The sequence below is a fragment of the Onychostoma macrolepis genome, chromosome 09, assembly GCF_012432095.1.
Source record: "Onychostoma macrolepis isolate SWU-2019 chromosome 09, ASM1243209v1, whole genome shotgun sequence".
NCBI lineage: Eukaryota > Metazoa > Chordata > Actinopteri > Cypriniformes > Cyprinidae > Onychostoma > Onychostoma macrolepis.
In genome coordinates, this window is record NC_081163.1 from 547,073 (window position 1) to 574,572 (window position 27,500).

Below are 27,500 nucleotides of genomic sequence, written 5' to 3' on the forward strand. Positions count from 1 at the left end.
TGATGCTGCATTGATTTATCGTCGCAGCCCTGTAAGAGTTTGCTTGATGAGCGATCTATGTTCAGACTGTGATCGAGAGGATCAGAGCTGATGCAGTTTGATGTTTTAGGATAAATATCTAAACATTCTTGAATCAAGATGCATTTACTGGACAAATAAAATGACTTAAGATATTGTTTACTGAAAGAATTATCAAAATTTTGTTAGTTTTTGCTTAAAACAAGACATAATATCTTTAGTCATTTTATCTTTAGTCCAGTAAATGCATCTTGATGCAAGAATGTTTAGATATTTGTTCTAGAAAACAAGACAAAAATCATTTTTTTGCCGTGTGCTCAGACAGATGCAGATGCAGTAAATGCACTTTTTCGTCAGTTCAGTCAAAACTGTGTTGAAACTGGGTCCCAGATCTTAAAAGTAAATATAATAAGAGCACTGTAGTGGAAGTGTGTGTGTTGTGCCGCAGGTTCGGTGTGCGTGAGTTCCTGGTGATTTGTCCGGGAGCGAACTGTGAAGCTGTGGTCAGCGAGTCCAAGTGTAACCTGCTGCTGAGCTCCGTGTCCATCGCTCTGGCCAACACGGGCTGGTGAGTGACCGTCACGCCTGGAGCACACACACGCTTCTGAAGGATCACGGGACACTGAAGCTGAAAACTCAGCTTTGATCACAGAAATCAATTACAGTTCAACAGATATTCACATAGAAAACAGCTGCTTTAAACTGTAACGTTTCACCGTTTTATGCTGTATTTTTGGTGAGCAGAAGATAGAAAATCTAAATCATTCCAGACTTTTGGCCAGCGGTGTTTATACAGTGCTATACACACTCCAGATCGCTTCAAAGCAGAGCAATAGACAGGAAAATAACAGGATAAATGTTGCAAAATTCATCAGAAGACAATAGAATCATTATTCAGTCAATTCAGTTCAATGTTTCAAAGTTCGCTTATTTTGTGAATCAGTGATTCCTCACATCATGTGTTTTCTGACTGCAGCGAGTGGTCAGAGGCACAGATCTCTCCTGCTGGACCACAGAATGGGCTTAAACTGACCGTTCATTTAGAAAACATCAAATTTCATCATTTTTCTTACAGTTGTTGTGGCGTGCAGAAGCTGTGCTTTGATTTGTTATAAGATGTGTCTTGATGAAGTCGGAGCATCTCGGCATGTCACTGGGGCATTATGGGATAGACGGGTGTTTATTCGTCTGTCAGCCTCTCTTTTAAAGCTTTAGTGGACGTGTAGTTATTGAACTCAAGAAAACAAGGCAACACATCGCACTCAACTAGCGGCCGACAACTGAAATACTTCGTTCATCTAATGAATAAAAGTCAGTCTGTTGAGTTTAAAATATCTGTCAAATCAACCAAAGAATTTGTAGCATTTAGCAACAATCCTCCTTCATTTAGATTTGTTTATTTTCAAAGCCCACTACATATTATGGGCAGTATTTGTCTCTTAAGACTAAAGGCAAACATTTATGCTGATAGTCAAATGTATTAAGTTAATTAAATTAATTGCAAAGAGATGCATGTTTACCTGGAGAAGCACTGCGATCGATGGATGTGATCGTTATTCATACGGAGATATGAGTTATGGGTTGTGATCGGATTAGTATTTTCTCTATAAATGAGATTTCCGTATAAAAGCCGTGTGCTGTGGCTTCAGTGCACTGGGTGGCGCTGTTGAGCCGTGTTAGTGTGTGTGTTTCTGCACACTCTCTCTGTGTGTGTGTGTGTGATCTCTCTCTCTCTGTGTGTGTGTGCGCGCTCTCTCTCTCTCTGTGTGTGTGTGTATGTGTGTGATCTCTCTCTGTGTGTGTGCTCTCTCTCTCTCTCTCTGTGTGTGTGCTCTCTCTGTGTGTGTGTGTGTGATCTCTCTCTCTCTCTCTGTGTGTGTGATCTCTTTCTCTCTGTGTGTGTGTGATCTCTCTCTCTCTGTGTGTGTGTGATCTCTCTCTCTCTGTGTGTGTGTGATCTCTCTCTCTGTGTGTGTGTGATCTCTCTCTGTGTGTGTGATCTCTCTCTGTGTGTGTGTGTGATCTCTCTCTCTCTGTGTGTGTGTGTGTGTGTGTGATCTCTTTCTCTCTGTGTGTGTTCAGTCAGGTGCCGCTGCTGGTGCAGATCCAGCAGAAGTGGAGGAAGGTGTTTGTGGGTGAGTGTCAGGGGCCCGGGGTCCGCTCAGACTTCGAGATGGTGCACCTGCGTAAGGCTCCTGGTCAGTACACGCACCTGTCGGGTCTGCTGGACGTCTTCAAGAACAAGATCGTGAGTTCAGATCCGGAGCAGGATTACACACACACACACACACACACACACATGCGGCTCGTGTGCAGGAACTAGTTACAGTAATAATATTACTTTGTGCAGTAACTAGTAGTGTAACTAATTACTAATGAGATTTCAGTAATAATATTACAGTTACTATCCATAAAACAGCTCCTTAGTTATTTTCCATGCCTCGACCCCTACTGATTTAATGTCCAACGATCCAATAATTCCAGTTATTTTCATAATTTTCAGGACACGCACACACACATGAAGTCACCAGAGCAGCAGGCGTATGGAATATGAAAAGCTTCCATACAGCGGATGGAAATATTGCCATTACATTGATTTTGTCAGAAGAACAGATGCTTCGTGGCATTACTTTACTCTGGCTTTACATCCCTCTGATCCTGATATAAACTCTGTAAAATCTGTTTAGAGAATTAAACATTTTCTTATAAACTTATATGATTTCTTTTGATAAAATACATCATGGAATATATATGGGTATAACAGAGAAATTATAGCTACAATTAGCTTCAAGCTGCACATGACAATTAATGAGATTAATACAACACTTTTACTTAAATCACTCAGATCAGTCACTGCCTGCAATCCAGTGTGGATTTTGGTCAAACGATGAGGCAGAAATATATCATTAGTAACATTTTAGAAGAATATTATGGGGAAGATATGCAACTTCTGTGAGGTGTGAAAGAAAAGTGATGTAACTAGTAGTGTAACTAATTACTGTTGCCAGAAAGTAATAAGTAAAGTAATAATATTACTTTTGAAAGGAGTAACTAGCAATGAGTAATATTATATTTTTTGAGTAACGAGCCCAACACTGGTCGTATGTGAATTAAGGATGTTTCCCTCAGTATTTCATGATGAATAGACAAATAGATTATATCAGGAGTTTCCATCATTTCAGAGATGAATCCACCTGTGAATGATCTCCAGTGTCTTCCACACATGTGATTTAAGGCCTAAAAGGTCTTAAATCAGAGCAGAAAGTCTTAAATTCATAAAGTCGTGGCATGAAATGTTGCACGCACTGCAAAAGATGAATATACACCTGACTATTTTTGTCTGGTTTCCAATCTAAACATCTTTAAATCATGGTACATTTACTGGAGATGGAAAATTAAAAGATATAAAGTCTTGTTTTCTGAGTAATTGAGCAATTGTAAACTTATTTTGACCAGTTTGACTTTTTATCTTTTGTCATTTTGCTTCTCAGTAAATGCATCTTGATTGAAGAATCTTTTGACATTTGCTCTGGAAAACAAGACCGAGATACTGAGGAAGAGCAGCACTTCAGGGGCCAGTTGCATAAACTTAGCCTCTGTGTTAAGACTGTGCCTTAAGAACACGTTTGACAAACTAGCAGTTAGCAAAGGGGTAATTGGTCTTATTTTTGCGTTTAACTAAGACTAATCTACAATTTAATGTAACTCAATTTAAAATATTATGGCCAGTCTCAAATAAAAAAATAAGACTTTTAAGACTAGACTTAACCTTTTACGCAACCAGCCCCAGCAGAAGATGGGCTACAGTAACAGTTACTTCCATATTACAGTTATGTTTTGTAAAATTAATAATTAAAGTATTGGAGATCTGTTGGAAGTTGTTTTTTCAAATGATTGCAAATAAAGCTCCTTGACATATTGTTCCCTTCAAATTATTAAATGGTCTTAAAAAGTCTAAATAAAAGTATTTCAGGGAAATACAATTCACATAATAATAATAATGCCCTTTTCAACAGTCTTTATGAAGATTTAAAGATTTTAATAAAATGTTTAAAGGTTCATTAAACTGAAGTTCCTTTTATCAGGATGAGTGAGCATCACTGCTGCTTTATCTAGTTGAATGCAAACGGCTTCATTCATTATCATCTACAGTCAAACCAAACATTATTCAGACAGCAGATATAATTTTTTATATTTTTTTACTAGTGGGTGCAGGACACTGTCGTTCATTTATGAAAGTGAGGATAGCAAAATAAAGTCAACTGTGACACATTATACCCCAGAATTATTCATAAAGTGGACTACCAGTAAAATTTTGGACCAAAAATTATCCAGAGACTTTGACCTGATCGTGTTTTGGTTTTGAACTAAATGAAGCATTGCTTGGTAATTGATTGAGCTTAATTGGTATTATCTAATTGTGTTCTTAAATTTAACAGCTTACAGCTATTCAACTGAATCCATTACATACCTTTCTCTCAAAGTTATCTGACATTATCAGGATGAATTAGTTCTGACGCAGTTTAACTCTGAGTTCTTCTCATATTTTAGTACCATTTTCTAAACTATAGCGAATAAACTGTGATATAATGTGAGAAATGTTGAATGTGTCTGATTTGACTGAATAAACTGATTGCTTTACTAATTAAAACTCAAAAGCATTTACAGCTTTATTTGATATTGATTAACTGCATTAATATATTACAGAAAGCTGCATTTGGGAAGTAATTGTTCGCTTTTTTCTGGTGAAATGTATAATAATAAGTGATAATGTGTGTGTCATGTTGGCAGGGCTGCCCACTTACACCGCTGCCGCCCATCAGCATCTCCATCCGCTTCACCTTCGTCCTGCAGGACGGTCAGCAGTGCTCTTGGCCACAGCAGCCTCCAGGTGCGTCTGACCTCATCCCTCACCTGAGCCTCACAAACCCTCACCCTCACCTGAGCCTCTCAAACCCTCACCTGAGCCTCACAAACCCTCACCCGAGCCTCACTGAGCCTCACAAACCCTCACCCTCACCTGAGCCTCTCAAACCCTCACCCGAGCCTCACGGAGCCTCTCAAACCCTCACCCGAGCCTCACGGAGCCTCTCAAACCCTCACCCGAGCCTCACGGAGCCTCTCAAACCCTCACCCGAGCCTCACGGAGCCTCTCAAACCCTCACCCGAGCCTCACTGAGCCTCACAAACCCTCATCCGAGCCTGAGCCTCTCAAACCCTCGCCTGAGCCTCTCAAACCCTCGCCTGAGCCTCACTGAGCCTCACAAACCCTCACCTGAGCCTCACAAACCCTCACCTGAGCCTGAGCCTCTCAAACCCTCGCCTGAGCCTCACTGAGCCTCTCAAACCCTCGCCTGAGCCTCACTGAGCCTCTCAAACCCTCACCCGAGCCTCACTGAGCCTCTCAAAACCTCACCCGAGCCTCACTGAGCCTCACAAACCCTCACCCGAGCCTGAGCCTCTCAAACCCTCGCCTGAGCCTCACTGAGCCTCTCAAACCCTCACCCGAGCCTGAGCCTCTCAAACCCTCGCCTGAGCCTCACTGAGCCTCTCAAACCCTCGCCTGAGCCTCTCAAACCCTCGCCTGAGCCTCACTGAGCCTCACAAACCCTCGCCTGAGCCTCTCAAACCCTCGCCTGAGCCTCACTGAGCCTCACAAACCCTCGCCTGAGCCTCACTGAGCCTCACAAACCCTCGCCTGAGCCTCACAAACCCTCACCCTCGCCTGAGCCTCACAAACCCTCACCCTCGCCTGAGCCTCACAAACCCTCACCTGAGCCTGAGCCTCACAAACCCTCACCTGAGCCTGAGCCTCACAAACCCTCACCTGAGCCTCACAAACGCTCACCTGAGCCTCGGTCTGAGAGCAGCGGCTCACTCACAGCGCTGACGCCGCTCTTCACCGCTTTACTAACAGCTCTAATCACAACAGTCTTCATTCATAAAGTCGTCGCATTAAAGGCTTAGTTCACCTAAAAATTAGCCTGTGTTTTACTTATCCTCGAGGCTTCCCAGGTGTATATGACTTTCTTCTTTCAGACGAATCCAATCAGAGTTATATTAAACATTGTCCTGGCTCTACCAAGCGATAGAATGGGAGTAGATGTAGGCCTCCTGTAGCGAATCCATGCATTTTTGTAAGAAAAATATCCATATTTTAAACGTAATAAACACTTCTCTCACTTTATCTAACTGTCATAAGCAGAAGTCGTATATTTTTCTTACAAAAATGCATGGATTCGCTACAGGAGGCCTTTATTCTGCCCCCGGAGCCGTGTGAGCCATGTTTTATTATGGATGGATGCACTTTATGTGACTACTTTTGGAACAAAAAACACCCATCTACTCCCATTCTATCGCTTGGTAGAGCCAGGACAATGTTTAATATAACTCTGATTGGATTCGTCTGAAAGAAGAAAGTCATATACACCTGGGTCGCCTCGAGGATAAGTAAAACACAGGCTAATTTTCATTTTTGGGTGAACTAACTATTTAAATGTTTCATGCACTGCAAAATATAAATGTTCAATTCAAGTTTATTTATTTTGTATAGTGCTTTTTACGATACAATCTTTGCAAAGCAGCTTTGTCTTCCTCAGTATTGTTGTTTTCTTTCTAATCTAAACATCCTTAAATCAAGATACATTTACTGCAATATGAACATAAGAAGTCTTGCTTTCTGAGAACAAAATGAAGTGAGTTTCTGATTAAAGCAAGAACAAATATCTGTCAATGTGGAGTGAAAACTTGTTTTCCTTTTGAATGAATTTGAATTTGGCAGATATTTGTTCCTATTTACATCATAAGCTCATTCCGTTTTGATCAATTTCTCATAAAACAAGATGGCTTATCTTCTGTCATTTTGTTTAAATGTGTTATCTTCAGTCATTTGTGCTGGAAAATGAGAAAAATACAGAGGAAGAACAGCACTTTTTGCAGGTAGAGTAAAATATCTCCATATTCTAGAATTTAAGAGCAGAGCTATGCAAACCTTAAGCTATTTGTTTTTTTTGTTTTTTTGTCAAATGAATGAAAAAGTTTCTATGCAACTCATTGTGTTCTCCTTAGACATTTAAGACACTCAGACTTAGACATTAGCGCTCATTAAGCCTGGTCTTAAAAAGGTCTGAGAATCTCAGCCTGCAGAAACCCTGTCTGCGGTCCGAACGAATGAAATCTGTCCCTGCAGCACAGAAGCAGTCATAAGCAGCAGCTATATTTGCAGCAATAGCCAACAATACATTGTATGGGTCAAAATTATACATTTCTCTTTTATGCCAAAAATCATTAGGATATTAAGTAAAGATCATGTTCCATGAAGATATTTTGTACATTTCCTACCGTAAATATATAAAAACTTGTATAAAATATATAAATAAATATATAAAACACAAATCTGTTTCCCGCGGTTCGTGGCATGATTACTGTGGTTCTGCGGTGATCTGGCCTGTTCCCGGCTAGCGTGCAGGTTTTATTTGATACACTGGCGAATCTTTCTCTGTTTCCATGGATCCGTGTGTGCGGATCAGAACATCTCGCTCCTCGGCGCGTTCGCCGCTCTGAGTGTTTACCTCTGTATTAAGAAGCTGTTGACACAGGCAGATGATAATATTCCACGTATATCCTGAGTTGATTAATTTCTATATTACTGTGATGATGAATGAGCGTCAGAGTTAATATCAAAGGAAGGCTGTGTGTTGTTTCAGACTTCGATGCGCTCCTCGCTGGAGAGGTGGGCGGCGTGGAGTTCGGAAAACTTCCCTTCGGAGCGTGTGAAGATCCCATCAGGTGAAGGTCACGCCGGCAATTAATCCTCAAAAATCACATTTACCTGAAATAAAATAAACCTCAACTCCATCTACTAAAATAACTCACATTAAAACTGAAAGTAAAATGTATAAAAACAGTACTGACATATACAAAACCTGAAGCTACTAAACATGACAAAAAACGCACAACCAAATGAATAAACTTTAATTAAAATACTAATAAAAAACCATAATAGGATCTCGACGATGCTAAAATAAGGGACACTTTAAAGGGACAGTTGAATGAAAATGTTGTCATCGTTTGCTCACTGCAAAAAAATGCTTTTCTTACTTAGATTTTTTGTCTTGTTTCCAGCCAAAATATCTAAAAATTCTTAGTCCTTCAAGTCCTTCTTGATTTAAGAATTTTTAGATATTTTGGCTAGAAACAAGAAACAGTTTCTGGTAGCCTTTGACCTCTATAGTATTTTTCTCCATATTATGGCTTCCGCAACTGTTTGGTTTCCAGCTTTCTTCAAAATATCACCCTTTGTGTTCCACACGAGAAATAAATTTGTACAACTTGAGCATGAGATGATGATGTCATAATTTTAATTTTGGGTGAACTGAATATCATGCAGTTTTCTTTTTTAGTAAGTATAAATTATAGCTCAGTACACCATATTATAATAATATATATATATATATATATATATATATATATATATATATATATGTAAGCATTACTATTGCAGTCCGCAAATGTACTTCTGTTATTTTAGCGTTACAGTAAAGGTTAGGTTACAGTGAATCGTTACTGTGAGGTTCTGCGGTCTGCTGTCCAGTAGGTGGCGCTGACCCTCAATCACAGTGACATCACTTCCTGTCTGAAGCTCTGGAGATGCACACAGTGTCAGGCTGCTTTAATATCTCCTGACCGATCGTCTGACCTGAATTTAGACTCAGTTTAGCTGCAGTTTGAAGTTTGTTTCTGACAGAAATCAGGGGCCGGTTGCATAAACTGCTTAGATTAGTCTTAAAAGTTAGTAATCTCATTATTTTCTTCAAGACTGGTCATAAATTTGTAAATTATGTTACAGAAAAAGGTATATTGGTCTAATTTGAATCTGGAAAGATTACCACTTGGTCTTAACATAGTGGCTATGGAGTGATTAAAGAGACTCATTCAGCTCAGATGTTATAAACACAATCATACATGAATAATCTTCATTTCTAGTGGACTGGTTAATAATGTGAATTTAATCTCTCCGTTCTTTCAGCGAACTTCATCTCGCGACCACCTGGCCGAACCTGACGGAGGGGATTGTGGTGGATAACGATGTTTATTCGTAAGCTCACAGAACACACACACACGGCGCTTTTGTGAAAGAGACATTCTGTGCTCCTCGGATGATGAAAATAGAACATTGCTGTAATGGCTTTTTTATAGGACTGAGTAACTGATGAATATGCATGAAGCAGGAGATGCGTGTTTCATCAGCTCCTGAGGAACCTGTTACCCTTCATGATTCTTCACAGCTCCGGAGAGGAGTCGCCGCATTATTTTACGCCTTTTAGTTTAGTGCTGAGCCGTAGCGTCACATTAACACTCGCTGCTGTTTCTGGCGTGTGCTGATCGTCAGCTCTTACTTCTGAAGGAGAGCCAGAGCTGTTTGAAGTGATTTTGAAGCAGATGAACAGAAGTGTTCTCGAGCAAACGGCGAACGGCTCTCGCTCACACCGACGTGATTCAACAGCAGTAATCACACTCTTCATTTAGCTTCTGGTTACACTGCAAAAAAACCCCAAAACACTTCAAGCCTTTATATTTATTGTGTTATGAACATATGAATGCATTAGTTACGCTTTTTAATGCGCATTATGATGCATTGCATGATCTCACGAATAACTACAGTACAATATATTATAATACTTATCTGTTTATTGTTAAGCCTATAGAAAGTAAAATGCATTTAAAGACACGATAAACCTTCAACTATTATAAAGCATTTTAACTTTGGGCTACACCCTAGTGAAAAATAAATATACTTAACTGTATTTGAAATGCATTTATTTCATGCTAAGTATGCTACAAATACATTTTCATATTTATGTGCTTAATATAATGCCCTGCAATTGTGCTTTTAGTGTTAAACTGCTATACTTCAAGTCTGCTAAATTGGAACAAGTAATGTACTTAATGCACTTTAATTGTGCAGAAGTAGTGCTGAAGTACAATTAAAGATATACTTGGTATATTTGATTGTGCTAAAGTGGAACTATTGCGAGTATACTGTAGCTACACTTTAAATATCTTGCTTTTAAACACCGATATTATTCAAAGATCACGCGATCCTCATCAAAAGTGACATTAAAACACATTTCCGGCTAATTAATAAGAAATGTGCATTGTGCACAAGTAATACTCATAATAAAGTTGCATTAAAATTGTTATATCAGTAAGTCTCGAGTTATCTGTCAGTAAATATATGTTAATGGATTTGAACTATACTTAGTATGAAATAAATCTGTTTTAAATATATATTACTTTTTTACAAGGGCAAACATTTACAGAACAATGCAATGCATTACTGCCTACATTATAATGCATTACACACAAAGGGTTTGAGTAAAGTTTTACCGTGATTTTCTTGTTTTTGTCTTGTTTTCCATTACAGATAGCAGTTAGAAGTCAGAATCAGAAAAAACTCTCTTCAAAGCGATTCTTTTGAAAACCTCATTGGCAGATATTACTAACTCGCTTCATTTTGATGCTTTTAAAACAAGACTTAATATCTGATGTTATTTTGCTTCTCCATTAAATGCATCTCGATTCAAGGATGTTTAGGTATTTTTACTGGAAAACAAGACAGAAATACTGAGGAAGAACAGCACGTTTTGCGGAGTTTATAACGTTCACGCGTGTTCAGACAGACACGTTTAAGGCCGGAGCATGTTTGTTTGACTCCAGCTCTGCGTCTGGTTGTGGTTTTTCAGCGATCTGGATCCTCTTCAGGCTCCTCACTGGTCCGTTCGAGTGCGGAAAGCAGACAATCCCCAGTGTTTGCTGGGTAAGAGGAGACGCTAACACACACACAGCACATGAGCATTGAAAGCTGGATGAGTGTGACTGATGTCTGGATCCTCAGGTGAGTTCCTCATGGAGTTCTTCAAGCTCTGCTGCCGGAAGGAGACCACCGAGGAGATTCTGGGCAAGAACGCGGTCGAGGACGAAGGGAAAGGTCATTCTTAACCTCTGTTTTTAGACATTAATTAACCACAAATATCTGGACTAGTTGAAGTTCTCATTAAGTCTCATCTTGTTGGAGACACGGTCTGAATGCTGTTTGTTCTGATTTTCTACTCTTTCTGTACTTCTGCTTCTAAAATTTAATTTACAGAAACCCAAACAAATTATATAGGACGCTTCCAAATCCCAGACGTACACATGAGAATAAAATGAACAGATGTACTTGGTTTCCAGTAACTCTATATCTGTATGGACTGGAATAAACTTCAGGCATGCTCTGAATCAAGTCACATTTTTTTCTGTAGCACTTTGTGTAACACAGATTGATTCAAAGCAGCTTCATAGTGATAGACAGGAACATAAAAGTGTTAATGTTACAAAATTCATCAATTTTAACAGCTTCAGCTTTAGAATCTTCTACAGAAGATTCAGATCGATTCAGTTCAATGTTGATTCAGTTCAGTTCAATAACGGTGCCGTCCTTCAGGATTCAATCTATCCATTCATATCCATTATTTATTCCTCAAATAATCAGAGTTAACTTAGTGAGTCATCCACCAAACATCAGACCTGAGCACATTTTCATGTTGCTATAATTGCTGAAGCTTTTATCATGAAATACGGTGTTATCACGATATTGAAAACGTTGCAAAAAGTGTTGTAATAATGTAACGGGTTTAAAAAGATTTTTCTTATAACAAAAGGAGCTGAACATTTAAATTCAGTAAAGCAATACACAATTTATAAAGTGAACAAATGTTTGAAGCCTATTGAAGTGCAAAATAATTATTATTTAGCCTTAATGCATTAACACTAATGAGCAATATTTGTTACAGAAGATATTTTTTGTTAGCATTAAATACAGTTACAACTTTTGATTTTAATAACGAGTTGTTAAATGTTGAAATTAACAGATTAATAAAGGCTTAGAAGATATTTTTCATTTTAATGCAGTTTGTAATAAATAATTATTCACGGTATTTTGAAGTGCCCACTATAACAATTTCATGCATGTTCATTATTGTGATATATCGTATTACTGAATACCGTCTAATTGTGTGTATTCTTTGATTCACTGATTTGAACTGATCTGAATAATGGCTTTATTTTCTTCTTACAGCTGAAATTATATTTGCCTCATATTAGGTTGCGTCACTGATTCTGTAGTTTTCCTGAATCGCTCAGTACAGTCTGAAGCGCTGCGGAGATCGAGCTGATGATTGGTGTTGTTTCTGTAGAGAACAGTGACATCACTCAAGCGCTGTCCAAGCTGACGGAGCCGGCGTCCGTTCCCATCCACAAGCTGTCCGTCTCCAGCATGGTGCACAGCGCGAGGAAACGCATCCGGCGAAACAGACGTGCCGAGGAGTCGCCGCTCAACACCGACGTGCTCAACTCCATCCTGCTGGTGAGAGCATGCTGGGTATTTACACAGGCTCACTGTGAGGAAGAGAGGATGAAGGGCGACGCATTGGTCACATGACGCATCAGAGCAGGCCGCAGTGTTGGGAGTAACGCTTAACAAGTAACGCGAGTTACGTAATCTGATTACATTTGTCACCCTGGAGCACAAAACCAGTCATTAAAAAATGTATACATCTGAAAGCTGAATAAATAATCTTTCCATTGATGTATGGTTTGTTGGACAATATTTGTCTGAGATACAACTATTTGAAAATCTGGAATCTGAGGGTGCAAAAAAATCTAAATATTGAGAAAATCACCTTTAAAGTTGTTCAAATGAAGTTCTTAGCAATGCATATTACTAATCAAAAATGAAGTTTTGATATATTTACGGTAGGAAATTTACAAAATATCTTCATGGATCATGATCTTTACTTAATATCCTAATGATTTTTGTCATAAAAGAGAAATGGATAATTTTGACCCATACAATGTATTGTTGGCTATTGCTACAAATATAGCTGTGCTGCTTATGACTGCTTCTGTGCTGCAGGGGCGTAACTAGTAAAGTAACACATTATTTCAAATATGTAACGGAAGTTACTTTGTTTTTCTGTTTATTGACTGAGAAATCAGGAGTGAGTGCAGAGACGGAGACGTTTCCTTCATTGATCTGTTGGTGTGAAAGGGCCTTTAGTTTCCAAAAATATAACTTTTGGGCTTTTTGTTATTAAAATTAAATAAGCAAGCCCAGCTCAGGTGACAAAAAGTAACACAGAAGTAACGTAATGCATTACTTTCCATAAAGAGTAAGTAAGTTAGTTACTTTTTTTATGGAGTAACACTATATTGTAATGCATTACTTTTCAAAGTAACTTCCCCCACACTGGAAATAATACAGTAAAACAGTGTGTTTTGTGTTTTACTGTGCAGAGTTTCCCACAGACTTGCACTGTACGTGTGGCGGGGCTTCCCCGCTGGGATATACCGGTTCACATTTACAGCTCTGCGTGTTTGCTGCGTAAAACCATCAGACGATTTTCTGAATGAAAATGCAAATTCATTCTTTGCCACTAGGTGCTGCTTTTGGAGCGCTAAAAATAGCGTTTTCCCCGTTAACACTGTACACAAAGCAGCACTGCGCTCACGAACACTGCTTCATCAGGCGTTACAGGAGCGATGAGATGGAAATGAACTCAAATTTCCTGAAGACAGTCGGTTTCCTTCAGATATACACTAATATAAAAACACTAGCGCCGCGCTTTGATTTTGAAACGTGCAGTGCTCATGTTTATTCAACGAAGTCAAAGCCTTTTGAAAAATCTATTTGTGGCGGTCAGTTCTGATATTGTGGCGGCCCACCACAAATAAATCAATGTATGGGAAACACTGCTGTGGGATACGGCTGCACGATTAATCGCAATGAAATCGCAGTCAGGATTAGGCAGAAGCTGTGATAGTCGTGCGTGTCTTTCAGTGAAGCAGGCTTCTGTGATCAGCAGTAAATCTCATCTGAAGGCCAAACCCAGGAGATGTCTATAGCACCAGCTGAATAAACAGAAGATTTAACTGCTTTCATTGATTCAGCGTCACTAATAAACACACGACTGCGACAATATCCCTCGGCTTCACAGACCAGGCTTAAGCTAGTCCCAGACTAAAATGCATGTTTGAGCGGTCTCAACTGAAAATATCTTTCTCTGGCATATCTTAAAATATATCAGTGTCATTGTTCTGTCTCAAGATGCACACCTGTAACGTTTTCTTTTAAGGCATTTTTATAAAAGCTGCTTAAATATCTTTAGTCCTGGCTCAAGCTAAGCCCCATCTGTGAAACCGGGCCTATATGGTTTATCCGAGTTCGTCTTATTATAAATTTCATTATAATAAAGTATATAATAATGCAGTGCCTGTAGAATGCTATGAAATATGTTGCATGCCTTATTCTGTGTAAGAAGTCATCTCACAGAAGGATTTATTCCAAACACTCGACTGACGTTATGAAGTGACTCGATTTAAGTGTACTGACCTGCTTTTGATTAATTCATCCAAACTTTGACAAATTATACAGTAAAGTCCATTTAAATGACTGAATTCCGTGATTCCGTCTGCGTTTTACGCATCGCAGAAATCATAAATGGATAATATTGAGGTGCTTTGTGACTTCAGTGTAGTGGATTGTGATTTATTGCAGCCTCGATGTCTTTGAGAGACGATCACTGAAGCAGCTCCGGTCAGCAAGCGCTTTCGAGAGTGCCTTCAGCCTCTGCGTTGACTCGTCAGACTCGTGACTCCCAACAAATCAGATGTGCTGATTGCTTACGTTGCAATGTTGGAAATATTTCTGGTTTAAACCATGAAGACGAGCCAATGGATATCACACAAGCAACGTGCAAACTTTGCGCAAGTTATGCCGGTAAACGTCTTGATCTCAGTCAGTTCACTACGCAGAAAGTGGAAGTAAAGCAGAGTAATGACGGAGCTTTCTGCATCTGACACCGCATATTCTCTCCGAGACGACGGAGCAGCATATGCTGATAACAGTATATAGCTAACTGTTTTAATTTATTCCCTTAATATTTCTCTTGTGGTCCGTTCATAGTGGGGAAAAATGAGAAGAAACGTATTTCGTGTTAAACAGGTTGTTTTTGAGTCAGTGCTTGAAATAGACCTAAAGCTTTTTATTTTATTGATTTTTATTGATGACTGCTGTGTTAATATTTTAATTATAGACCGATAATTCATTGTATAATACACCTGTTTTAAATTTGTTTTATTTAAAGCATTTTAATTGAGGAGTAAACGGCCTAATCTTTTGTTATTCTTGCAGCGTGCCAGTTATGCTGTAATTGTTGCTGGGGAAAATTAATTGTAATTTTAATTACGAATACATGTATTGTTACACCCTGAATATATATATATATATATATATATATATATACTTTACTGCATGCAGTATAGACATTTCATAATCAAAGTCACTTTTATTTCTGTAGCGCTTTATACAGGTGAGATTGTTACAAAGCAGCTTCACGGTATTAAACAGGAAAAAAAACATAATTTCTGTTTTTGAAGATGTATGTGCATAAGAAAGAAATGGACAGAAATATGAGGTTTGTGTAAACAAACATCTTTGTTTTTAAAGCGCAGGTTTTGCAGGTCATGTAAAATCATCAGGTTGGAGGTTTAAACACGTGGTTCGGATGTTTCTGCCCTTTTCCGTCAGCGTCATAAACTCTGTTCTGCTGTGTTTGTCCATCAGTATCTGTTCCCGGACGCAGCTCAGGATAAAGCAGACTCGAGCGAAGGCAAATCCACGCAGGAACCGGCCCGAGAGTCGGAGGATTACGTGAGTCTGGATCAGATGCAGAGGATTGAACACGTCTCGGATGATTCAGATCCGCTGCTGATGTGTTCGACCGCGTCTGACTGTGTTCTCCTGTCAACAGCTTCTCTATAATCAGCTGAAGTCGGCTCCGAGCGACAGTCTGACGTACCGTCTGGCCCTGTGCGTCTGTATGGTCAACTTCCATCACGGAGGAGTGCGAGCCGTGGCTCACCTGTGGCAGGAGTTTGTGCTGGAGATGCGCTACCGCTGGGAGAACAACTGCCTGATCTACGGGTGAGAGACTCCTTTACATTCATACAGATTACCTTCTGTTATTATATTCACACACTTCAGCTTCTGCTGCTTTAAATGCTTGAGGTCGGTGGATTCTGATTGGCTGTCAGTGTTTTTATTAAGGCTGGGATTGAGACGAATTTCAAGATTCGATTTAGATTTACAAGCTTGCGATTCGATTCAACTTGGTTTGATATCGATTCATTTGTATATATAGGTACAAAAATAGAAATAATAAAACTAATGCTGTAAACTATATAATAAACATTACTATAATAATGTGATTTGTCAACAAACATTTAAATTATATTTAAATAAAACATTATGTAATTTAATTCATTTCAGATTTATTAAAATGTGCATAAAATATTGAAGAACAGGTTCAGTATCAATATAATGAATATGTAATATATAGTGCATATAAAGTTTATTTGCAAAAACAGTTAACTGTTTTTTTGTTTTGTTTTTTCAAAAATCATGTTTTTATTGTGTTTTGTGTTAGATGTATTTTCTAGTAATTTTTTAACCTAATCAAAATAACCCAACTGCATTTTGATTGAGATTAATTATACTGCACAATGAAAATAACAATGAGTTATCTGTTTTTGCAAATTAACTCTTCATATATTTATCAAATTATTTTTTTAGTTGACTATCGAGTTTATGGTCATTGAATGTCTTTCCTAAGGTAAATGTGACGTTATTGGTGTCTTTCTGCGTTTGAATCACTGATTGATCTATTTGATCATTGATCTATTATGATCCATTTCAGTTCTGATGTTCATTCATGTTTATTTGCTGCTGTAACTAGTAGTAAAGTGAAAGAGCTGATTGCTTCCCTACAGCATCTGTCGGCACACAAAACCACATCTAGTGAATGAATTTAGTGATAAAACTGATGGAATTTCAAGGCTGAGACTGTTTAATATTAAAAAACACAAAGATTATTGCAATTTATTTGATGGCAGAAGCTACAAATAATGTTTGATTAAGTTTTGAACTTAACTGAACTGAAAACAGCATAGATTTATTCTTGGGATTTAAGAATAGATATTGGTTCATCAACATGAGAATCGATTAAAATCGAGAAATTGATATTTTCAACTCATCCCTAGTTTTTATCATTCATCATCTGGAAATCAGACTGGCCTAATCTGTGCAAACGCTGTTAGTATTTCTGTGTGTAAACGCTCTCATACTCATGATTCAGAGCTGATGTCTGTAAGACAGTTAATGACCAAAAAACAGGCACATAAAAATCATCATGAATATCATCTAAATATTGAAACTAGCATAAATATTCAGTGTATTTTCCAGTGTCTGTAATGTATGTATTTACAGTTTAATGACGCACTTGATTTGACTGTACTTAATCCAAGACGTTTGAAAGATTTGTTTAATTGATCGGCTAAGCAGATGTGATTATTGATCAATGCCAGTAATCTTAAAGACTAGTCAATATCTCTGTCTGCAGTTCAGAGCCGTGGCGCGGTGGTCTGTGCTTGTGGTTCGAGTCTGTGGCTGTGAATGAATGTGGAAAGCGCAGGACTGACGCTGGTGTAGTGTTGTTGTACCGGAGTCTGTCGGGAGCGAGCTGCAGTCATTGATAATGCTCACCCTGTCCCCTGCGGCTCCTGGCCTCATTGTGTGCTAATGAGCGAAGCGACTGACTGCAGTCTGTGTGATTGTGTAATGACCGCCTCTGTGTTGCTCTTTTAGGCTGGCCAGCGGAGCTCCGGATCTCAGGTGTTGCCTCCTTCATCAGAAGCTGCAGGTGAAGCTCCTCGCTGTTCTGAGAGACTCGTTCATATCATCACGTCTGCATGCCCAGCTGGGAAAAAGTGCATTTCCATAATGTACTATTTTCACGCACTAATTTTGTATTTAATATTCTAAAAGTTATTATTTAGTACTTTAGTGCATCGTTACCACTTGTAGTACACTTGAACCCACTAGTGAATGAAAGATGGGTTCAAGTGTATTACAGGTGGTATCTAAATACATTTTTAAATACAGAGATGGTATGTTAAAAGCAATGTCTCAAAATAGCACATTTTAGTACACTTAGATGTTCTTAAGATTATCTAAAGAAGTACTAAAGAATAATTTTTACTATATTAAGTACAAAATTAGTGCATGAAAATAGAGCACTTTAAGTAAATTTATGGAAGTGCACTTTTTTTCTCCTTCTGGGTCACCATCCTCAAACACACATGATGGACGTGTAAAATCAGACAGTCTTTGGCAGATTGAAATGAATAGCTGAACTCATCCTGTTAGTGAAAATATCATCATTTTAACTTCAGTTCCAGCGTTATGTATGAACTAAAGTTGGCTGTAAAATGAAAACAAATGTCTTTTAAGCAGTAAGATTTCTTGGATGAAAAATGTAATACTCAAAATGTATTACTTTTTATCTAACTATACTGTAAATTTGTCCATTGGTTGTATTTCATTTTTCCACAGACATTATTTATTTTTTACAAATGATTGAAAGCAGGGACATTATATCTACTTAGTCAACATTAAATCAAACTTTTCTTTATTAATAATGGGATTCAGTGTTAGAAGAAAGTCACACAGGAAAGCGACATTAGAGCAAGTAAATGATTGTTTATATATTTCCGTTCAAAGTCTGGGGTCAGTACTTTATTTATTTATTTATTTATTTATTTATTTATTTATTTTTAAACAAATTAACACGTACTTATCAAGGATGCATTAAATTGATCAAAAGTGACAACAAAGACATTTCTAATGTTACAGCAGATTTCTGTTTCAAATAAATGCTGTTCTTTTGAACTTTCTATTCATCTGTGAATCCTGAAAAATAAAATGCATCACAGTTTCCACAAAAATATTGTGCAGCACAACTGTTTTCAACATTAATAATAATCAGAAATGTTTCTCGAGCAGCAAATCAGCATATTAGAATGATTTCTGAAGATCATGTGACGCTGAAGACTGGAGTAATGATGCTGAAAATACAGCTGCGCATCACAGAAATACATTACAGTTCAACAGATATTCACATAGAAAACGGATATTTTAAATCATAATAATATTTCAAAATTGTTACTGTATTTTTGATCAAATAAATGCAGCCGTGATGGGAAGAATAGACATCTTTTAAAAACATTCAGAAATGTTTCTGTCTGTTTAATGTGGCTGTGCACCCATCAGATGCTGAACTGCTGCATCGAGCGCAAGCGAGCGAGGGATGATGGGAGGAAGAGCGGCGCGTCAGATGGAGCCAGGAGCCGCCTGGGGCCCGAGAGCGCGGGGCCCGCCGAGGTTTCTCCGGGGAAGTCCTGGGACTCGTGGAGCGATAGCGAGGAGGAGTTCTTCGAGTGTCTGAGCGACACGGAGGAGATGAAGGAGACTGAGAGCGAGAAAAAGACGGCCAGTAAGAGCAAAGCTGAAGGTCGCCTGCAGCCACACGGCAAACTGACCCTTCTGAACTCCCAGGAGCCGCTCTACATCCCTGTCACACAGGTCAGTCCCTATACTGTGAGCTCAGGGGGGCTTAGATGATGCTATATGCTTGTGCTGAATCCATCTGCTTACATTACTTTGACTTATCTTTAAAATAATCATTTAACAGTTGAATTTGTGGTGAAAAACTGCATTTCCCATAATGCTACAGAAAATTCCACCAATCAGAGAATAGCAGCAAGCATATTGCACCAAAAGAGCTCTGCCTACTCCCATGAACCACTGCGAACGACTTAGTCGAGTCTCCCTGTGCTCTCATACTTGGGAAAAAAATATACAGAGGTTTCTTTGTTTGCTTCAAACATATACATATGCATACATATATAAATAATAATAATAATAATATGTTTCCAGTGCATGTGATTGTAGTTCTTTCCTTTACTAAAGTCGTTATGTTCACAGTCTTGTATCTTTTCTTTTTTTCAAATCAGACTCAACTTTATTGTCCCGTAGGGAAACTAAGATTGCAGCAAAGTGCCAATACACCAACCGTATCCATGCACACATAACCATTACCCCCATAAAAGCATACAATGTACACATACAATTTCCCAAACATTTTTGTCAGAGTCAAACATCAGAGTTTGTAATGTTGTGATTCTCCTTATAGCTGGTTGGTTTGGTTCATGTGGTATATGAATAAGTGGGCGGCTCTGATGTTTGACAGAAAACAGCAGCCTCAAACACACACTCATTTAAGACCAGTCGCTTCACAGCGCTCTTCTGGTGATCTACATACTGGAGTGTGTTTCTGTGGTGCAGACACACTCACACACGGCCGTCTCAAGGCGTTCGCTCGCTCCATCAGTCACATGATGAATAATTAAAGGAGGAGTGGACACCTCACTTCTTCATCTGTCACAGATCGCTGATGGACAATCAGTGTTTCTCTGCAGCTGCTCTTCTCAGTCTGTCTGTGTATTCTCACATTGGTCCTGCGTCTTCATCATCATCTTGGCACTTGATGTCTAATGTGTCTCAGCTCGTCGTTCAGTGCCTTTAATTGTTGTGCTGTTTAATTGTTGTCGCTCTTAGTGATGCACCGAAATATCAGTAACTGAACATTGATTTTTGAGGGAAAACATTGACCGAAACATGACTGTGTTGGCATCTATTGCGTTCTCACAACGTGGATAAACTGCAGCAGGTGAACATGTGTGATGCCAGTGCTGGATTAACAATATCCGTTTCTCATTTTTTTAAGTGATCTGTATTTTGATGAACTGATATTTATTTATTTGAACCCGAGATCGATCTTTTAGTCTGTTTTGTTTTCAGTTGATGCGTGAACAAAACTTCACCAAACATCATTTGTAGCTTCTGCCATCCAATAATTGCAGTAAGTTTTGTGCTTTGTTACTTTTGATATGTATGAAAGTCTCAGTTTTTAAATTGTCGATTTCATCATAAATAAATGATAAATGTAATCACTGAGCTGTTTTCTGGCTGACAGATGCTGTAGTGAAGCAATCATCTCTTCCTCTTTACTACTAGTTATAGCAGCAAATAAATGTGAATGAACATCAGAATAAACTGAACATCTCACTGAAATTAAACATGAATCATGTTTCAACCGCGGAAAGACGTCAATAAAACAAATTGTTAACAATATGTCAGGAAAGACGCACTCTGTGTGATAGAATAAGCCTGTGATGAGAGCAGTTGTTTATGACAAGCGCGTGTGAGAGCAGATGAGCGGAGAAACTCTCACAGGGGTTTTCTGTGTAATCGCTGCGGTGGAGCACAAAGAGATGTTGTTAAGATTGCACTGGAAAACAAGAGAGAGGCTTGTTTGAGTGCAAGAAGATGAAACATGCTGTTTGAAACCAGCGTTCGTAACATCAGTGCTGTTATACAAGACGTGACAACAACAAACGTCTCAAACTCTTCCACAGTCTTTTTTGGATTAAAGCAGACAGTTTCATTCCCTGTTCTTTACACTGGGTTGTGATTTCCTCCGGGTGAGCGTTTGTGTGTGTATCTTTACTTGTGTTTTCATCTGTACGGCTGAACAGACTCTTTTAAGGTCATGGAGCTGCACAGTATTTAGTACAGTCATCAGTTCTGGCCTTCTTGGTTGTAGATGATGTCAGCACATTTCATAATAGTTTATGACATCAGATTACTTCTTTGTTTAGTTATTTATGTTTTCATAGGAGAAATAAAGCTGTTGAACAGGGCATGCGGCACCCTGTTGTTCCTTCGCAATGAGGCACAAAGGCGTTTTCCAGAACCTTCACCTTGCGCTGCTTGATTATGACAAAAATCATAATCACGGTTATTTTGGTCAATATTGTAATCATGATTATGAGTTGGCCATATGACCAAAACTTTATATGAATGATTTATTTAAAGATAGCGATATATATCAAATATGTATTTTCTGTAAATAAGGTTGCTATGACATCTACATTTTAGATCCCAGCGAAATGTCTCAATTCTCAATACCACCGCAGAATACTAAAGTAATTAATATGTGACGCTGGACCCTAAAACCAGCCATAAGGGTCAATTTTATGAAATCATCTGAAAGCTGACAATATTTGGCTGAGATACAATTATTTGAAAATCTGGAATCTGAGGGTGCAAAAAAATCAAAATATTGAGAAAATCACCTTTAAAGTTGTCCAAATGAAGTTATTAGCAATGCATATTACTAATCAAAAATGAAGTTTTGATATATTTACGGTAGGAAATTTACAAAATATCTTCATGGAACATTATCTTTACTTAAAGCTGCAGTCCGTAAGTTTTGCCTCTTTGTCGCCATCCACAAACCTGGAATTGCAGCTGTGTGTGGAATTATCTTCCGTGCGTGGGGTTGTGCTCCGGCAGGCTGCAGCGCAGATGAATCTAATGTTTTGAGGTGAATATGTAGCTGTCAGTCACCGCGCCGGTGTGGATATTTACTGTTCTTCGCAATCACAGATTAGTTTATGTCTTGGAATATATGACCCAAATAAGAATTTTCACCGTATATGGTCATCTGAACAAGTAAGTAACAAGTCTGTCACGTTTGTTCTGACCAACTGAGAGAAAAAAGCATTACAATAAATCGCGCTATAAATGATGATCGATTAGCTCATATCACATCTAACCGTGCATATTATTGTTATACTTTATTCTCAAATTAACAACATCAGCATTGTGTCACTATGAGTATAGTGTGTAGATTTCAATTTCTGTACAGTCTAATATCTAATTGTCATACCATTCGAATTTACTATTCGAAATTCTTAACCCAGAAAGCAAATTATGCGCCCTTCGAACTGGTTTTCTTTTAAATACAAATCTTGTGTAATCCCAGGTTATCTGTAATCAGAAGCACATTTAAAACTGGAGTATAATTTAATTTCATTCACATGTGTTTCATAAACACACAATCCTTTCTGGATTACAATCCGCCATCAAAATGATACATTTAATTATTCTAGTTGCTGTGAGAAAAGGCTATAAACGATCCTCCACCTGCAGGATCCTCACATGCGATAGCCTAGTAGCCGGGAAAACATGTTTACACACGTGACGTAATGACGCAGTGCCATGCTGGAATTTCCTGCGAAAACCTACCCGTACCACTCAGATTAGAAAACATTATTATAAGATAACCGTTGTGAATTGAGCTAAAGTAAGCTGATAGTTTTGAACACTGGCTGGTTATGTACTTGCTCAAATATTGATTTCGGATAATTTTTAACCAAAGAAAGTTACGGACTGCAGCTTTAATATCCTGATGATTTTTGGCATAAAATAAAAATGTATAATTTTGATCCATACAGTGTATTGTTGGCTATTGCTGCAAATATAGCTGTGCTGCTTATGACTGCTTCTGTGCTGCAGGGACACACATTAGGGGGGAAAAAAAATTAATAAAAAAGTCCTCAATTATTTAAAATAATTAAACTGTTCTTTGCTTTTTATTACTGACAAATAGAATTTAAAAAAGATACAAATGAAACAAACTGTGCTTTGTTTTTTTTTTTTGTTTGTTTTTTTAGTCTAAAGTATTCAGTTGTCAGTCTATTACAGAAATTGAGTAATCTAATGGAAAAAAAACCCTGCATAGTCTTCACTGTAAGAATTAAACTTTCTTTGTTGCTTATTAAAGCTACAAAAGTTCTTCAGTCAAGAGCAGTGAGTGATTTTCTCTGTCTTTTGTTGTTTGCTTAATATTAAGCACAGAGTCAGCAGCAGGAATATAGCCGCTGTCTCTTTAAAGGGATAGTTCACCCAAAAATGAAAATGTGTATCTGCTGACCCCCAGCGCATCCAAGATGTAGGTGACTTTGTTTCTTCAGTAGAACACAAATGAAGGTTTTTAACTCAAACCGTTGCAGTCTGTCAGTCATATAATGCCAGTCAATGGGCACACAGTCTTTGGGAGGAAAAAAAACATGCACAGACAAATCCAAATTAAACCTTGCAGCTCGTGACGATACATTGATGTCCTAAGACACGAAACGATCGGTTCGTGCGAGAAACTGAACAGCATTTATATAATTTTTTACCTCTGATACACCTCAATGTCCGACTGTCACAACATCCGGTGTGTGACGCGTCAACCTGCTCCGGCACATAGATATATATGCATAGATGCCTCATTAGTGACTGTTTCTATGGGCTGCGATACGTAAGGATCTACGTATATATCTATCTATATACACCTCCATGTTCCAGAGCCGTTGACGCGTCACACGCCGGATGTTGTGGATGAGCTCAGGATGGTTGGACATTGAGGTGTATCAGAGGTAAAAACGATATAAATGCTGTTCAGTTTCTCGCACGAACCGATCGTTTCGTGTCTTAGGACATCAATGTATCGTCACGAGAAGCAGGGTTTAATTTGGATTTGTCTGTGCATGTTTTTTCCTCCCAAAGACTGTGTGCCCATTGACTGGCATTATATGACTGACAGACTGCAACGGTTCGAGTTAAAAACCTTCGTTTGTGTTCTACTGAAGAAACAAAGTCACCTACATCTTGCATGCGCTGGGGGTCAGCAGATACACATCACATTCTCATTTTTGGGTGAACTATCCCTTTAAGAGCCGCATGGATCCAATTTACTGTTACACACGTATTTTCATTCTCAACTCTTTATATTAATTTATTACATAACCTTCACCCTCTCTGCTCCTGCAAACCTCCATCAGAACTGACAAAACCATCACAACTTTCATAAAACAGCTAAAAAAAAAGCACCTTTTCCACCCCACAACCCTAAACCAATGCACTGAACACAAACTGCACTTCTCTTCAGCTGTTTTTTTTCTTCTAATCTCTAAACGTGGCATTAAATACTGTGAATACTGTGTGGTTGTAAATCACCTTGGATAAAACAATCTGCTAAATTGCAAATGTGATTTAGATTTTTTTGCATCATATTTTTCATGTGAATGGTGTGCTGGTCATAGCTGTTATTATTGTGCCGCAGGAGCCTGCGCCCATGACTGAAGACCTGCTGGAGGAGCAGTCCGAGGTTCTGGCCAAACTGGGCACGTCAGCGGAAGGAGCGCATCTCCGCGCCCGCATGCAGAGCGCCTGCCTGCTCTCAGACATGGAGTCCTTCAAGGTGAGCTGTTTGCTTGGCAGCGAGAGGTGTAAAGGTTATGATAACACTGCATGCTGGAGTCAGAAATCAGCATCTCCACATGCACAGCAGACGATCACATCTCCTTTGATTAGTGTGCTGGCAGCAGATCGCTGTCAGTCTTGTCACCCGTAATTCACTGTGAGTCCAGCTGATGTCCAGCGTTCTGACCGCTGTCAGCTGGAGGAACATCATCTACACGAAGGCCTGAAATCGCTGCTGTGGGTAAACCGTGAATCACTAGTAAAGACCAGCAGTGATTATGAGATGCTGTTGATAATGCACATATTATTGCGTTATGTTTCTGCGTTGGACAGATGATTTGGTTTTATTAAAGCCTTCAGTTCTGCTGTACTTATGTGAAGAACGTGATTAGAGGAAGTCAGTGTTTTTCTCTGTATTTCTCTGTGTCAGCGGTGCGAGCGGCTCGTTTGGGCCGAATGCACTGGTTTCTATGGAAGCCCGTTTCCGCCACTGAATAAAAATTTTAAACGGTAATTGCGACTTTTTATCTCACTGTTTTGACCCTTTTCCCAGAGTTGTGTGATATGAACTTGCAATTGTAAGAAAATGTCAACTTTTTTTCCTCAGAATTGGACTTCATAACTTGCAATTGTTAGTTACAATTCTGAGAAAAGAAATGCAAGATATCTCAAGATAACTCACAATTGCAAGAAAAAAGAATTGCGAGAAGAATATCAGTTGAGAGTCAGAATTGAGTTTATTTCACGCCATTCTGAGAATAGAAGACAAAGACAAAAGTCAGAAATGGGATCAGAGTTGCAAAAAAAAAGTCATAATTGCTGATTTAAACTCGCAGTTGCAAGAAAATATAAGGTCTTTTTTCCCCTCAGAATCGGATTTTATATATCTTTAAATCTCGAGTTTATATCTCACAATTATGAAAAAATTCAGAGTAAACTTGCAAATTGCAAGAAAAAAGAATTGCATGAAAAGTCAAATTGTGTTTGTCACGCATTTCTGAGAAAAAAAAAAAGTCAGAATTGAGAGATAAAAGGTAGCTTCTTTGTACATTTTTTATTCATAGATTTCACATGCCAGCGCAGAAAGCAGAAGCAGGCAGCGAGCAGATTATATAGCTGCCAGACAATAGCTCCTCCTGCTCCTGTCTTCAACTCACTGAATCTTTTATAGGTTTCACCTTTTAAAAGCGCCGCTTGGCAGAAGCCAAAGGGAGAAGCATCATTCATTTTCATAAGCACCTTATTTTCCATCCCTCTCTGTGGGATAACGGTGAATTATCCCGCGGCGTTATGCCGTGGACAAGCCCCAGAGATTAAGGAACGAGGGATTTGTGTGGGAATGGAGCGCTCCGTAAGCACAGCCTCGTTTCCCACTCCTCCTCGCGCGCTGTGACGCCAGAACACTCGTTTCTGAACACCGGGGGGCGAGACCGATGTGGAAAGGTGACATTTTGTGTCTATTTTGCCTCGCTATAGCCTGTTCAACTGCCCTACAAAATGCTCTAATTTCCACACCAGCTCGTCTTATTGCAGCGATGGACCGCTGTGAGCGCAGCCGCCGCAGTAAATGGCCCCTTTAGCTGAAGACGGCCTCTAAATTTAGCAGCAGTGCTGTCTGTAATTGTGCTTAGCCAAGCATCATTTGGCATTTTGGCTTTAATTACCATCTCCCTCCGGGTGGAGAGCAGAGAGAGCCCAGTATGATGAATGGGGCGTCTTAGATTCTGACGGCGCTGGAGGACGAGCTGTCAGACATCTGCTGCAGCGCTAGAGATGATCAGATCGCCTCCGAGATCAACCTGAGCTCAGTGACTCATTACACACTACAGCTTCACCCTCTTCATCAGGTGTGAGTCGCGCCAGAACGACGGAGGCTTTACAGGATTCAGGAAGCTGTTGCTAAGGTGTTGTGGGTGGTTGCTATGGTATTTCTTTATGAATGATGTCTGAAGTATCAGCGCAGGCTGATGTGAGGAATCGTGGTTTGTGCTGCTGTCAGTGTTGTGGATTGGCTGGTTTTTGGAAGCAGCACACGGTGGAGATCTGACACGGAGTGTGTTTCTGTGTGTGTGCCTCGCTAAACTCTCATCATTATGTGTGCTTGGTGTGTCTCTCAGTAATTATGGAACATGAAAGCGCTCAGGACTTCAGCGACCGATGGAAAGGTCATCCTGAGGAATTCTGAGTCTGTAACTCATTTACAAAAGAAGTGTGTGATAAATTGCTGCCGTCGCATCTCAATGATGTTTGAGACACACACCAATAAATACACACACCAATAAAACACAACCACCAATAAATACACAATCACACCAGTGATGCGCTTTATACACAGCATTCCTGCTCACCTGGAGTGTGTGAGTGTCTGTGTGAGTGTCTGTGTGAGTGT

At 39.1% G+C, this 27,500-nt stretch overlaps 1 protein-coding gene across 2 annotated transcripts in view; it reads left to right on the plus strand.

The window, feature by feature from the left end:
- The window catches only part of rab3gap1 (RAB3 GTPase activating protein subunit 1), a 47,231-nt gene that overhangs the window by 3,020 nt on the left and 16,711 nt on the right, over window positions 1-27,500 (plus strand). For both annotated transcript variants that reach the window (XM_058787199.1, XM_058787200.1), the window contains exons 6-18: window positions 467-586; window positions 2,101-2,266; window positions 4,810-4,909; window positions 7,725-7,806; window positions 9,047-9,115; window positions 10,764-10,837; window positions 10,916-11,008; window positions 12,255-12,424; window positions 15,683-15,769; window positions 15,870-16,042; window positions 17,762-17,816; window positions 19,226-19,537; window positions 24,972-25,109. In XM_058787199.1, the coding sequence (XP_058643182.1) occupies window positions 467-586; window positions 2,101-2,266; window positions 4,810-4,909; window positions 7,725-7,806; window positions 9,047-9,115; window positions 10,764-10,837; window positions 10,916-11,008; window positions 12,255-12,424; window positions 15,683-15,769; window positions 15,870-16,042; window positions 17,762-17,816; window positions 19,226-19,537; window positions 24,972-25,109 (1,639 nt within the window). The remainder of the gene's footprint in view (window positions 1-466; window positions 587-2,100; window positions 2,267-4,809; window positions 4,910-7,724; window positions 7,807-9,046; window positions 9,116-10,763; window positions 10,838-10,915; window positions 11,009-12,254; window positions 12,425-15,682; window positions 15,770-15,869; window positions 16,043-17,761; window positions 17,817-19,225; window positions 19,538-24,971; window positions 25,110-27,500) is intronic.